Source organism: Daktulosphaira vitifoliae, unplaced genomic scaffold (genome assembly GCF_025091365.1).
Source record: "Daktulosphaira vitifoliae isolate Bord-2020 unplaced genomic scaffold, ASM2509136v1 Scaffold_2, whole genome shotgun sequence".
In the NCBI taxonomy this organism is placed as follows: domain Eukaryota; kingdom Metazoa; phylum Arthropoda; class Insecta; order Hemiptera; family Phylloxeridae; genus Daktulosphaira; species Daktulosphaira vitifoliae.
In genome coordinates, this window is record NW_026099573.1 from 11,315,490 (window position 1) to 11,330,644 (window position 15,155).

The following is a 15,155-nucleotide window of genomic DNA, read 5'->3' on the forward strand; positions in this document are numbered from 1 at the left end:
TTTATCTCTTTTTTGGTCTTCCTCTACCTCTTCTTCCTTCATCATTCATTTATACAACTGTTATTACGGCTTCCGATGCTTCTCTCCTCATAACATGACCAAATCATCTAAGTATTTTCTCTCATCTTATCCACGATTGACGCTACACCTATACTCCCTCTTATATGTTTGTTCCTTATCATAGCCTATCATACAACTCATCATATCTTTTAAGCTTAGGAAAAAATATTAATAACAAAAAAACTTTTTATTCGTTTTGTACATTTTTATGTTTGTTACACTGTATTATCTTTAAAATAGTTATTAAAAAAATCATATATATTTTTGAAAAAATCCATAAAATTATAAGTATTGTTATATAAATATAACATTTAGGGAGAAATTCCCATTTTTTTTTTAATTAAACCATTTATAAAGCGTATAGACATACATTTTTTAATGAAATATTGAATTTAGCTTAACTGTTATTTTAACTAATTAACTGAAAAAAGCTAAGTTATTTCAACGAAAAATTAAATTAGTTAAGTTGAAAAGTTAAAAAAAATAAACTATTTAACTTAACTTTAACTTTTTAACTAGTTAATGTCCACCATTGATTATATTTATATAAAATGTGACATATTAAGTATACTACCTCCCATTTTATTCGTTAAGAAATGATTTTTCCATTAAAATGTATAGCTAAATATCTTATGCACAGTTACTTTTGTACGTCAAAAAAACATTTATTTTTAAATTTAAAATACATACTCTACAATATTCATGTTTCGATAAATTAATATATATTAATAAATTTTTAAATTAAAATAACCATAATAAGACAATATCTAAACTTCAAACAACTTTAGTGACTGGCTTAACATGTCACCTTTAAATTTTGTATTTTGTCAAAACAATTACAATTGAGTTTTTATAATTATTTTAATATTTTGAGAACATTTTGAAATGGGACTTATGAGCGCCTAAAATTCGCTTTCAATTGTGCGGAGAGCTCAATGTAGAATTCTTATTTGTACATCATGTTAAACATTTAATTTTTGAAAATTACTCCAAAAATCTATCTTTAGGAATAATTTTTTCTTAAAATAAACTTGATATTTATAATGGTTTATAATAATAAAATAAACTTTTATCTATACATTTTTATAAAAAAATGATTGTTTAACGTAATATTGAGGATAGTACATCTACCAAATTATACTGTATATTAGATATATCATTATACTAACACACCCCATAAATGAAATTATATATTTACATATAATAAGGTGTTTTAACATTGTATTTCATAATTAATTATATATATTATTTTTTTGGCATAACGCACTACCACCTGAGCAAGGAATGTCGCCAATTTATTATCAATGCTTTTATCAGATCATTACCCTTACATAGTTGAGTTAAAGCACTTTCAATAATTAACCACTGAATAATAATTATAAGAGTTAAAACATTCTAATATATAGTATTTATTAACTAATTTTTTTAATTCAATAAAATAAAATAATTTATGAAAAATGTATTTAAACAAGAAAAATAATATTTTTTAAACTAAGTTTACTATGTATACAAAAATAGTAATAATAATTCTAAATATAATTTTATTACAGTTAATTAGATCAGTTATTAATATTTAGGAACATCAAATGAATACATATGTCTATATTTTAATAAAAGCTGTCTTTTCATCTGTAGAGATAATCTAAGATGATCCATTGCTTTTAATTGCTGTTCACTGTTGTATTGAATTCCAGGAAGCTTTCGAATCTTGAAAAAAAGAATATTTATTTATATATAAAAATGAAAGCACAAATTTCAAATATATATATAATGATTCTTTTACATGAATTACATAATTGACCGAAAAATAAAAATAATATTGATAATATTTTTTTGATTCCTTTTTGTTCCATGTTTTTTTAATTCATTTATCATGAAGTATTTTCATAAAATTTTTATATCTAGGTTTGAGAAGTGAGGCCAAGAAATTTTAGTGATTAAAATAGTACCATAAGTGCATCACTTACAGTCATTGCGTTGAATTAATCCTTATTTAACTAACTTCTGAAATACTAGTTCAAAAATTTTTATTCACCGGTCATTTTCTTAATTAGATGATTATTTAATAAATAAACTAGTTAATTATTCATGTTGCCATTTGAAAAATGTTGGTTCTTTTGTAAGGTATAAGGGATGCACAAAAAAAAATACTTTATGGTTAATAAAAGAAATTCAAAAAGATTAAAAGAAACTAAAAAATTTATTATTTTTATTTTTTAATTAATTAAGTGGTTTATGATAAAAGAATCACTCTGTAATATTTTATTTTAGTACTCTTTATCAATATCAAATTAATACAAACAAAATAAAAAATGTTAAGTAAAAATATTTTTAAATAGTAAAATTATAAAAACACCAACTAAAATATAAAATAAATAATAAGGTTTCTTATTAATTTTGGAAAAAATATATTATAAATTGGAAAACTTTTAACAGATTATGAGGCCAAAAATCAATGAAATATATAATATTATTCCTATGAGAGTTTTTAATATATAGTGTAATTTATTAAATTAATTTATTATTACTTATCACTCTCATTCAAAAGTATATTGAAAAGATAACGTTTTCTTCTATCCTTTTCTCAATACGTATTTATTGTTTAATACCGTAAAATAATACATGAAAATTCAAATTTTCACAAACTTCAAAACGCTACAGAATATTTACTACTCAATATTAATAAGATATTTTTTTACTAAAATTTTTCTTAAATTCTACTCTACAAAATAGCTATCTTAGATTTTTTTTTTACATTTTATTTAAAATTTAAAAATAATTAATATTTTTAATAAAATGTAAAAAAATTAATTATTGAGATATAGCTATAGACCTAACGTNTACATTTTATTTAAAATTTAAAAATAATTAATATTTTTAATAAAATGTAAAAAAATTAATTATTAAGATATAGCTATGGACCTAACGTATAACTATTATTTAAAAAAAAAATCAGCTAAAAATATTAACTGGATCAAAAGTTATTTAAGTTGTCAGTGAGTGGTGGGCCACTCTGTATATTACAACTTATATTACTAATTTATATTTTTTTTTTCACAATAATCTACTGATTAAAATTTCATTTGTTTTTATCATTTATGATAAATACTTAGATAATATAATAGTAAAAAAGTATATTTCTTAAACAAGTTTTGTGGGATAATTTTAAAATTAAATAGAAATTTATAATTATTTTAATTCAATAATATGAGGAATATACTTAAACAAATACGACTAGTTAATAAAATTAATTAGTTGATTAATTGTTATTTTATAAGGCCTAAAAAATTATGATATTATTTTCGTTATTATAACATGGGTTTTAAAATATTTTATTATTGTAAAGCATAATAAGCTTAATAACCTTCAATATGCTAATTATTACAATTTTGATTAGAGATCAAAAGTGTGAAAGGATATTTTTAATTATTTAAAAAGTATGTGTAAATAGTAGGAGTGGTAAATTTATTTAAAATAATATAATTATTATGAAACATGTAATTAAATATTTTTGTATGTTAAATTTTTTTTTTAATAACATGAACAGAGCATACACAAAAGGTGTACAACTACATTAGGCTGCAAATTAAAAAAAAAACCCATAAGTATTAGTACTTACTTGTTCTCGAGCTAAATCAATTTTTTTTTGTAAATCCTGTATTTTAACAGCAATTTCTTGAGCCGATTTTTGTGGCTCATGGTTTTCTCGTTCACCACTGTAAAAAAATAATTAGCTTCAGGACTTTCTTTTTTGTTAATATATTTAATTAGATAAAAATAAAAATAATAAGGCAAGATAAAAAACGTAAATAGTTGTGTTAATACCTCTTAATAATATCATGAATTAAAGGTAAAAAATCTGTATCAATATCACTAGCTGTTACCGAATTTTCCATATTTCTAACACTAAACTAAAAGTTTATTATAATTTGATAGATAGCGAAGACAAATATTAATAATAAAAAACTAAATGTTTTAGTGTCTGTCACTGACTGTTAAACTAAGGTGTTTAAACTCGAAAACATTTTACGAATGAAAGCGTCACAATTATTTTCTAAAGTAGTCTGAAATTAAGATGCAAGTCTGAGCCTTATGATTTAAAAATTATTCAATTAACTTCAATTAATTTATAGTACTGGTGTTAAAAAAAATTCAAATAGTGATAAAAGTTGATAGAAAAACATGGTAGTCTACATAAGAACCTGATAAAATTGGAACTTGAAATAAAATATAAAAATAAATTTTCGGTTTTATTTTATTTAAGTAGTGTTAATATACCTTTTGACGGTATAATAGAATTCCAAAAATATAACAAAACTGTGGTGCCTATTAGTCTAGCAATTGAGGTAACAAGCCTTCATTTAAACCGTTTTATATATATATTTATATAAATATTTCAACGATATGATTTGATGATAAAAAAAATAAGTGTTATCATAGACAACATTGATGGGGATCTATCTGGCCCCTGCCTTTCGTTCGACCTACTATTCATAAATAGTGATTATACAACATTACCGCTTCATTACCGCCACCCTCTTAATAGTGACAGATACTAAGTAACTAATTTTTGCTCACGGGTATCGAATAGTGCAGTCATCAAGGTATAGTCTCATTATGGCCTTTCATTGTCAATTGTTAATAGTAAATAATTATTAGTGAAATATTTCTTTTTTAAAATTGCAGTAACGTTAATTTTGACTTGCTTGTCTGATTTGTGCGGTACATATTATTATCTCGAGGGATTTAATTTTCAAATAATCCATAAATTTTTAATTGGCTGTTTTAAATAAATTGGTGAGTGTACAAATTTATACTTTTTATTTCAATACTTTTTATTTTGTTAAGTGCTTTAAATTTTAAAAATTAACTAATAATAATTACTTTTTAATTTATTTAAAAAATGATTAATTAAAATAATTAAAAAAAATTTATTTTAATTATGAGCTTTATCAGTGCATAATATTTTATATTGTTGTATTGTGAAACTTTAATGTATAGTTGATGTTTTTTAAACACTCCTTCATATTAGGATACTGTGTTAATTTATTGGCATTAATTATATTTTGCTATTGTATATTCAAAATTATTGCGTGAAAGGTGACCTAGTTAACCTTGCCTTCATAACACTGGTTGAAGATATTTGAATAGGATATATTATCTGAATACATTAAATTATACAGGATGATTTTTTTAATATTAGCAACTTGATATCTTTTAAAATAATAATTATATTAAAAAAATTCTTTTAATTTGCATAACTCTTAATTTGTCAATTATTAAGTATTTTTTTAAATCGCTACATACATTTTTAAGTAGCTTATAGTGTAAAATATGATCTAATCAAGAAAATGACTGGTCAACAACATATTTTAAACCATTATTTTGGAAGTTATAAATCTTAACTTAATAATTTTAAATATAGAGTGGAGGAAAAGCACAGCAAAGTAATGTGTAATGATAAAAATAACATAACCCACATCTCCACTATTATATATTTTAAAATAGTTATAACTTCCAAAATAATGGTTTAAAATATGTTGTCAACCAGTCATTTTCTTAATTAGATAATTTTATATTTTATTAGATAATTATCGAAATCTGTTGTCATTAAAAAAAATTAAATTGACACTCTTATAAGGTTTAGGAAGTGATTAAATAAAATACTTAATAATTGATAAATATAGAAAAATATGATAATCAAAAAATTCAAAAATTGTTTTAAGAGAGATCAAGTAGCTAATTATAAAAGAGTTACCCTGTATATATTCAGTGACTGAATATATCCAAAAACCAACTGTTTTTAAATTGCAAAATATATTATTACATATTGGGAAAAATTTTGACCAAAAACTTATATTTACTTTTATTTTATTAAAAAAAAATTTTCTTTTCAAAAATTTATTTCTAAAATAAAATTTGTTATAATTTAATGATGCAATAATATTTTATTGACTGAATATAAATGAGTAAAAGGAACTTTTTCTTATTTCTTAGTACTAACTATTACTCTCTCTTTATCATGTTACAGCATTGGTATAACATACATGTATAGTTAATTGTTAATAGTTAAATTGTTATGGTGTATACCACTAGCACAAAAAATAATTTTGTTTTGTTCTTTGACATATGTTTTTTTGTGTGCATCATACTAATAGTTATTGTATAATAAAACTATCATTAATATAATGTTAACCAAGTATGTTTTCTCAATTTGTATAGCTTACATTTAAATTTCTATTATGGTTAATCTCAAGGTTATGCATGATGTATTTGTTATATAGTTTTATTTAATATTTTTAAATTGTTTTAATGACTGTTGGATATTTATTTTATTTATAGTTTTAAATGTTTAATATATTTTTACTTAAAATAATATTCAAGAGTCCTATTTATAAACTAATTTCCACTAGTTGTTTACAATAAGATTAATGTACTGAATAAAGTTTAATTTTTCAAAAATATTTTTACAGATTCAAAAATCAAATATATACAATGGCTTGTCCATTCATGTCTAAACTACCTTCAAATTATGTTAAAAATTATGTGTCTAGTTTAATCAAAACATATGGCCAATCTTGTCCTGTAGCATCCAGATTCTTAAATATAGGATCACCTACATATGGGGCAATAGAAGAACAAAATCAAACTTTAGAGGATAATAAAAAGTGTCCATTTTTAGAAGAAGTTCATTCAAAGGCTGTTAAAAAAATTAGTAAGGAAATAAAAGAAGATATAATAGAACCCAAAACTGAAACAGGTATGTACATAAAATTTATTTTAACTTTAAATAATACATAACTATGGTTTCAGGTTGTAAAGTTCATCTAAAATTTTACTTAAATAAGAATGTCTTTACTTAATAGTAATCACAGTTTATGTAAATAATTTTGTATATATTTGTTTTAGCTTGACTTTAATGATTTTAATACAATTTGTCAATTATAAATTAACTTTAATAAAAGTGCTTAAAATGACATAAATTTTGTAAATTTGTAATAGAAGATTTTTTAGGGAAATAAAGTAAGTTAAAATTTGAAACTAAAGCAGAATAATTAAATTTGAAAAATACAATAATTTATACAGTCAGTGAGTAAATTGAAATCTCTCCCTACTTAAACTAAAACTTAACTTCTGTAATTTTAAAATTTCTTATTATATAAAGTTAGTTGTGTTCTCAGGAGACTTTATAATAATTTTATTTTATTTTTGGCTATATAAACCTATTTCAATAAACTTAAATAAACCAATTTAAATAAGTTGTTAAATGAATTAAAAATTAATTACATAAGCTTATTTAAATTTTTGTACATGTTTAGGGACTATTTATAACTATGAGCAATTTTTTCATGAACAAATAATGCGCAAAAAAATGGATCATTCATACAGAATTTTCAAAAAAGTTAATAGGTTAGCATTAAATTTTCCATTTGCTGTTGAGTATTCAGGAAAGGAAAAGCCAGTGACAGTTTGGTGTTCAAATGATTATTTGGGTATGTCCTGCCATCCTACTGTAAAAAAATCAGTTAGGTAAGTACTTTAATTTTAATAAACATAATACCAGAATGTTATTATCATTGGAAAATTGACTTTGTGCAAAATATATTTATTATAATTTATAGAGAAACATTAGAAAAGTATGGGTCTGGTGCTGGTGGTACTCGTAATATATCTGGTAATTCTATGTTCCATGAAAATTTAGAAAAGGATTTGGCATCTTTACACAAAAAAGAAGCAGCATTATTGTTTACTTCTTGTTTTGTTGCTAATGATTCTACATTATATACATTAGGAAAAATGATACCAGGTTATTTTAGTATATTTTTATGATAAAAGTTTTTCTATATATTTTATTAACTCATAAAAATGGTAAATATGTGTAAATAGATGTTCACATATTTTCTGATTCTGGAAATCATGCGTCAATGATTCAAGGAATACGGAACTGCGGTGCTCCAAAACACATATTTCGTCATAATGACCCTAAGCATTTAGAAGAACTTTTAATGTCTGTTGATCCAAATGTTCCAAAAATTGTTGCATTTGAAACTGTTCATTCTATGACAGGTGCTATATGCCCCCTTGAAGAACTTTGTGAAGTAAAGATTTATTTTAATAAGTCCTATAGAATTAATCATAAATGATTTATAATAATTGAATTAATATTTTAGGTATCTCATAAATATGGTGCATTGACTTATGTGGATGAAGTTCATGCTGTTGGCTTATATGGTGATCATGGAGCAGGCATTGGGGAACAGCGTAATCAAATGCACAACATGGACATTATCTCTGGAACTTTAGGTAAAAAAATCTAAGTTTGTTAGTGGATTCTTTATCATTGTGTTGAATGAGATATTGTTTTTTAGGAAAAGCATTTGGAAATGTTGGAGGATATGTTGCTAGTACAAGCAACTTTATAGACATGATACGTAGCTATGCAGCTGGTTTCATATTCACTACATCATTACCTCCGATGGTGTTAGCTGGTGCTCGTTCAGCAATTAGTGTGTTAGGTTCAGAGGAAGGTAGATTACTTAGAAAAAAACATCAAGATAATGTACGTTATCTTAGACAAAAGTTGTGTTCTGCTGGTTTGCCAGTGGAGTCTACTCCTTCACATATTATTCCAATTAAAGTGAGATGAAAATGTGTACAAATTAACTATGTTATTTGGAGAGAAAAAGTCATATTTTATTTTTAGATTGGAAATGCTAGTTTATGTTCAAAAATTTCGGATATGTTACTCCAAGAAAAAGGCCATTATGTTCAAGCAATTAATTACCCTACTGTACCAATTGGTCAAGAAAAACTGAGATTAGCACCAACTCCTCATCACACAACTGAAATGATCGACAAATTAGTGGATGACATGCTTGTTATCTGGATGAAATTAGGAATACCAATTAAAACAGTAAAAATATTTAGTTATTAAAAAAAAAACGAGAAATTTCCCATGTTTTTATACTTTGATGCAGTTACTTTGTCTAATGTTAAAGAAAGATATGGGAACTTTTTACTAAACTAATTAATTTAAGAATACTAAGCTATCTATGACACAACATTTAACTAATATAGGCAGGTATCTTAACATAGATATCAATATTTAATCAGTTTAGCAAATACTATCTTATGAAAAATTACCATGTTAAATTCGTTTTTTTTTAATGAAATAATTAATGTATAAAAATTAAAATATGCATTCACATGGAAAAAATAATTAAAGACAGCCTAGTGTATAGAATTTTAGAAATTTTTTCAAACATACTATTTTTTTTTTTTTGATTTTTCTATTAATGTAATATTTGTGTTCTATAGACTTGCAATATGTGCAAAAAAGAAGCAATGTGTGGAAAGATCAGAGATAGTATTCAGAATAACTGTCGTATTACTATTGAATCATGTTTGATTCCTAATTGTTACCAATTAATTAGAGCTACAGTTTAGAATAGTTTATTCTAGTTGCATATATATACTACAATAATACAAATTTTAAGGTTTAAAAATAAAATAAAGAACTTAAAGTAAAGTAGTTCTCTATATTCAGGTTATTGGGAATAATTTTGGTTTAGGAATATATTTGTTACTAAATAATTCATTAAAAATAGTAGAATATAAATTGTTATTATAATTATTTTTTCTTTATTATTTTCAATTTGTTATTATAATATAGAAATTATATTATTTGTCTTGTTGTCTCTTATGTTACCAGGAATATTTTTAGTGAATAAATCTTTTTTGATTTGTTTATTTTTTACCATTTTTTTTTATAATGATCAAATGTTTTTAAATAAAAATATGTTGTAATTTTAATATATGTATCTATTAATAAACCTACATAAATATGTATATTACGTTTTTAAGACAATAACCAAATAAACTGAAATAGTTATTTATTATGCTGAATTTTTTATAATAAAATCTTTATCTAACCTGAATGCTTATCACAAAAGTTTCTAAGACCAAAAAGTAATTTAATTACGTAAATATTGAAAATTGGTGGTTTATAGAAATAATGTTTCATCTTTCCAAACAAGTATACTTCTTGAAGCAATAGATTCTTGTATTTATCCTAATAATTTTAGTATTTGTCTAATATAAATTATACTGTATTGTACGAGTGAATTGAAAAAAGAGACCAACTAATGATTAATTCCATTATCAAAATTTCTCTTGAGATCAATTAACACTACAATGATTGTATAAGAATTATTCTTATACGATTATAAAGTACATATAATTAACTTGTAATCTTTAGTTATAATGTATTATATTTAATTTATAAACTGATAAATATTCATCCATAAAAGGTTTACCAATTAATGAAATAGGGAATACAATTGACAAAAAACAATAAAATATCAATTTAAAGTTTTATTGTGTATTTATGTAATTATTTTATTGTATTTTCATTGCAAACACATTAACTTACTACACATTAAACTATTTTCTACAACCTTTTTTAATGTAATATATCGCATGGATTTACTACCTACAAGTTAAAATGTATGCAAAATACGATAATTAGGAATACAAAATCAAAAAACATTAATGATAATGTAATTTAAAGTTGAGGTTTAAAAATTAATATTCTGAGGTATAGTCATTACAAAAAATGATGTTAAATTATCCTAAAATTATGTGGGTTAATGCATAAATAACTGTTTGCTAACATAGATAAAAATAAACTTACATAATCAATAAAATATTTTTAAATATAATATTTTCAAGTTCTTTCAACAAATTATATAAAATTGTGTAATCGGTAACCATTCTTTAAATAATTTGATAAGGTAACAATAAAATTCGTTATTTTTCTAGCAAAAAAATTTTTTTTTATAACTCAGGTTAAGTATTTTTTATAGTTAAAAAGGTTGAAATCGGTTGAATACCGATTTGATAAAATATAGTTTTTTATAATATAATGGAAAATTACTAATATCTGGGTATGTTTAGACTAAATATAACAATTTATTAACAATTCTTATGTTATAACATAAAAATAAAAGCTTATTTATTAATGTAACATATAATATTTAATATGAGTGTGTAACCATTTTATTTTATCAAATTTTTGTTTATATTTTTCATTTTTTATTAAAAAATCATAACTTTCTGTTAATTAAAAATAATTCATTTTAAGATAAGTTATTCTGTATATAATAAAAAATTAGCTGAAATAAAATAAAATATTAAAATTGAGTTATTAGTTATATTATTGAGTTAAAAAATCTGTACGCATTATTTTCTAATAAACAAAATGATATGAAAGTTTTTGTTAATATACGTTAAATTTATAATTATTTATTTTACATATACATATATATTTTTATATTAAGTAATCAATTAATTCAGAAGTTTTTGAAAATAAATTTCAATAGAATACATCATTGTAATTTAATGAAAAATCAGGTTATGGATTAAAAATTGATTTAAATGGGTAAAGCTTAATGGGATCATTTTGAAATGGAAGCATAGAAATTATAGTAGTTTTTTACATATAATGAAGATTTTGATTAATGAATTACATAGCCGCAATAAGAATTTTTTTCACCCAGAGGTTATATATATATATTAATATTTTACAAATTTGATACAAATATTCGCATTTTATAAGTATTTCTTATTGAATAACAAAATTGTGCATAATGTGTAGTGCAGACAATAAAATAGTGCATTTTGTGCAATATAAATAACAAAATCGTGCATAATGTGTAGTGTAGACAATAAAATAGTGCATTTTGTGCAATATAAATAACAAAATCGTGCATAAGTGTAGTGCAAACAACAAAATAGTGCATTTTGTTCAATTTAAATAACAAAACAGTGCATAATGTGCCGACTTGGGTTAAGAAGGCATTGGAGGTAAATTCCGAGGGTCAGCTTAATTAAAGAGATAATATTTTCTTTGTTCATAGTTTTATAATTTAGATATTGGCGAGCATAAAGTCCATTTTAATGAACCAGACTATAATAGTTCAGTCCAGAAGACTGAACTATTATAGTATGTAATGCAAATAATAAAATATTTAATTTTGAGCAATATAATCAAGAAAGAGGTGCGTAATATATAGTGTAAATATTAAATCGTGTATTTTGTGCAATATAAACAAAACGGTGCATAGTGTGTAGTGCAAATAATATACATTTAATAATTATTAAATATCAAACATGCAATTTGAATACAACTATCTAACTTATTTTTAATTAGGCATTGTAATATTAATATTTACACGAAATATTAAGTAAATTATAGTTAATTTTAACCTCTGGGCTATACGTATATTTATTGAGCATAAACTAAATTGCTTATATGTATTACTGTATTTAATTATTTACAATCAACAGTAGGTACTATTTATGTTCCATTCAACATTAGCTATAGGCGGACTCAATGGCGGCACGGAGAGTACAAGTTCCCTGAATATTCAAATTAGTTGTCCAATATGGTCAAGATAGAAACTATTGTTAATGAACAGTGGAAAAATATAGAACTTAAAATCGATTAGAAGAGCTCAATTCATCACCCCCCCCCCAACTATGCTATAAGTTAAATCGAAGTAATGTCATTACCATTATTTATTATTGCAAACATGTTCGTGACTTTTACTGTGTCTTTAATCATTTGTTGTTTAAATTTCAAACAAATTCATTAACAGAACAATATAAAAACGATAGCGATAATAATTATTCTCAATACAATGATATTAAACAGTTATACCGATATCTAAGTTCTATTCATTGGTTACACACTATCCAACAACAAATAACAATACCTAAATTTATGTATGCCACAAAGTGGCTAATAAGTATTACAGTAATTTCAATAACTTTTTGGGTTTGATAAACCATGACTTTTATAATATAATATTATTTTAAAACTACATGTGGCAGTAAACCTTAGGAAAATAGACTAACTTATATTCAGAAATAATTCATTTATAAATGTGTTGGTTTACTACCATTAGGTAACAATTGCCATTTTATGACATAAAACGACAATAAGGTAACATAGGTTATACCATCACTAATTACCAGTCAATAGGAGTGTTTCAACTTATTAGTAGTAATAACAGAGACGTATTCAGATATTTGCCGCCCGGGTGCTAATGTATTGCCGGCCTCACAACTTTTTTTTTGAAAACTTTTATTGGCTCATCAAAAAATGTTCCTTTGTGTCGGTAATCGCCAAAACGTTAATGAGCAAAAGAAAAAAATGTTATGCACGACTGAAAAAATTTAAACATTGTTATGCAAAAATTTAATACCACCCGGAGCCCTCACTAAACACATCTCTGAGTAATAATAATAAGTAATTAAAAATAGTTAAATGGGAAATTTTCTAAAATTTGACAAATAGACTAAATTTTGGGAAAAAACAAGCGGGAAATCGTCGATTTTAAGTGAAATTTACAAGTCTTGTCCCAGCCGGTCAAGTTCGGACAGCAAAAAGTCTATGTCATTTTTGGTGACAGCTGCGCTGGATATGATATTTCTGAAGAAATTTGGAAGTTCATTAAGGGGCTGATAGCCAACCATCAGAGTACCGGCTTCCATCATTTTACCTTTCAATAAGGGCGTGATCTGAAATTATAGTGTTTTAAAAAATATTTTACTTAATTATTTTTGTCTTATTATAATTAGATAAAAATATCAATAACAATTGATTATTTGTATCAAGTTTTATTTGTGTAAAATTATTTAAAGGCAGTAATAATAATAATGATAAAAAAACATATTGCAGAGGTTTAAAATATATGTAATCGCACTGACAGCGGTAGAGATTGAATATAAGTACATAATAATATTACACTATACGAAGGGGTTGACTAAAGAGGGTAGTTTTATGACGAAGATTTGTATGCATTATGCAATATTTTGTATTTTTAAATTCACTTATCCAAATTCAAGTGTTTACACAGCTTGAAGAGTAAAAATGATAGGAAAAATAAGTGTTTTAATTAAATTAATTTTTTTGAATTTGTAAGTACTGTAAAATATTTTTGATTTTAAACGAAAAATATTTCATAATCTATTAAATAATAAAATTGTATTAAATTATTAATTTCAATTCCTCTAAATGAGCTTACTTTCAAGTTCTTTGCATTGATATTTATAAAAAATTATATTTATTGTTAATTGTACTTCGTTGATCGTTAATTGTTGATATTGCAACTTTTATTGTAAAAGGAATGAGACCGATTATGAATTATTATTGCTTTGAAATTTTATACAATTTGTTTATTGTACAGTTTGTAATTGGGATTTTTCTTTTTTTGATTTCATCATTTCTGGATGTAGGTACCAATATTCTTTCTAGAACTTTTTACAATAATTATTTTTGCGAAATGTATACCTGTCCTAGGAGTTCTACTCGTTTAGATGAATGAGGCATACTTCGCAGACGTTTAGGCACATACCAAAAGCTGACGTTAACCATTTCCGGTTCAAGAATCAAATAATATTTCTCTGGTGATGCTTTAATTTTTTCTACCATATATTCACTTAGTTCCATTAAATGATTCATATGATTTTCAAATCCTTCAGTACCCTAGTAAATTGTTTAAAATTTCACAGTAAAAAGGATTATTTGAATCTAAAAATCTTAGGGATGATAAAAATCATTTGACGCAATTTTCTTTAGAAAAATTACTTTTATAAAAGCTAATACTTACTTAATTTCCTATTAACTTAATTATAATAAATTTTATTTTTCATACTTACTTTGGCACGCCATTGAAGCCAAAGTTTGAAAATATCATTGTGGCGACCACATTGGATCACCTTGTCACCAGTGTCATACCGAACATCGTATAATTTATCTTGCATAAACAGATATTCAGCACTCATTTGGTTGCAGCTTATTAGTAGTCCCTACAGTGGTAAAATATAATATTGTTTGTTGAAAATATTTATTGGTAAATATAATCATTTTGTTTAAAGAAATTTAAAATATTAATTTCCGTAGTACATTTCAGCTTTATAGTTTTGCTACCATTAGTCTTATAAATCTAACAAGTCTTATACAATATAAAGTTTTATATTTATAAACTATTAGTTAATTTTATTATGATGTTGTTTCAGTATAAAAACAT

At 23.7% G+C, this 15,155-nt stretch overlaps 3 protein-coding genes across 8 annotated transcripts in view; 1 reads left to right on the forward strand and 2 right to left on the reverse strand.

Moving 5' to 3' along the window:
* Window positions 1-1,445: 1,445 nt before the first annotated feature.
* Window positions 1,446-4,757, reverse strand: LOC126897697 (mediator of RNA polymerase II transcription subunit 9). 2 transcript variants are annotated; one of them, XM_050671488.1, is made up of 4 exons: window positions 4,339-4,454; window positions 3,886-3,971; window positions 3,680-3,776; window positions 1,446-1,767 (listed from the first exon to the last, which is right to left on the reverse strand). In XM_050671488.1, exons 2-4 carry the CDS (start codon window positions 3,954-3,956, stop codon window positions 1,627-1,629), a joined length of 309 nt encoding a protein of 102 aa, XP_050527445.1. In that variant the 5' UTR covers window positions 3,957-3,971; window positions 4,339-4,454; the 3' UTR covers window positions 1,446-1,626. The 2 variants fall into 2 exon arrangements, with proteins under 2 accessions (XP_050527445.1, XP_050527446.1); XM_050671489.1 differs by lacking the exons at window positions 3,886-3,971; window positions 4,339-4,454 and adding an exon at window positions 4,639-4,757.
* Window positions 4,747-9,956, forward strand: LOC126897696 (5-aminolevulinate synthase, erythroid-specific, mitochondrial). Of its 2 annotated transcripts, none has more exons than XM_050671487.1 (9): window positions 4,747-4,857; window positions 6,534-6,820; window positions 7,380-7,590; window positions 7,683-7,867; window positions 7,948-8,159; window positions 8,232-8,364; window positions 8,430-8,698; window positions 8,765-8,974; window positions 9,379-9,956. In XM_050671487.1, exons 2-9 carry the CDS (start codon window positions 6,556-6,558, stop codon window positions 9,505-9,507), a joined length of 1,614 nt encoding a protein of 537 aa, XP_050527444.1. In that variant the 5' UTR covers window positions 4,747-4,857; window positions 6,534-6,555; the 3' UTR covers window positions 9,508-9,956. The 2 variants fall into 2 exon arrangements, with proteins under 2 accessions (XP_050527444.1, XP_050527443.1); XM_050671486.1 differs by lacking the exon at window positions 4,747-4,857 and adding an exon at window positions 6,104-6,259.
* A 463-nt stretch (window positions 9,957-10,419) lies between these two features.
* LOC126897550 (glutamate decarboxylase) overlaps window positions 10,420-15,155 on the reverse strand; it is a 33,929-nt gene continuing 29,193 nt past the window's right edge. For all 4 annotated transcript variants that reach the window (XM_050671240.1, XM_050671236.1, XM_050671237.1 and 1 more), the window contains exons 9-11: window positions 14,785-14,934; window positions 14,417-14,611; window positions 10,420-13,644 (exon numbers count right to left, since the gene is read on the reverse strand). In XM_050671240.1, the coding sequence (XP_050527197.1) occupies window positions 13,471-13,644; window positions 14,417-14,611; window positions 14,785-14,934 (519 nt within the window). In that variant the 3' untranslated portion in view covers window positions 10,420-13,470. The remainder of the gene's footprint in view (window positions 13,645-14,416; window positions 14,612-14,784; window positions 14,935-15,155) is intronic.

Bases quoted from the DNA above. Each gene is read 5' to 3' on its own strand.
- LOC126897696 (XM_050671486.1), top strand. The intron at 6,821-7,379 runs GTATGTACATAA...GTACATGTTTAG, and splicing joins AGAACCCAAAACTGAAACAG to GGACTATTTATAACTATGAG. The intron at 7,868-7,947 runs GTTATTTTAGTA...ATGTGTAAATAG, and splicing joins ATTAGGAAAAATGATACCAG to ATGTTCACATATTTTCTGAT.
- LOC126897697 (XM_050671488.1), bottom strand. From the start codon at position 3,956: ATGGAAAATTCGGTAACAGCTAGTGATATTGATACAGATTTTTTACCT. The intron at 3,777-3,885 runs GTATTAACACAA...ATTTTTTTACAG, and splicing joins ATTCATGATATTATTAAGAG to TGGTGAACGAGAAAACCATG. The intron at 1,768-3,679 runs GTAAGTACTAAT...CTTTTTTTCAAG, and splicing joins TTGATTTAGCTCGAGAACAA to ATTCGAAAGCTTCCTGGAAT.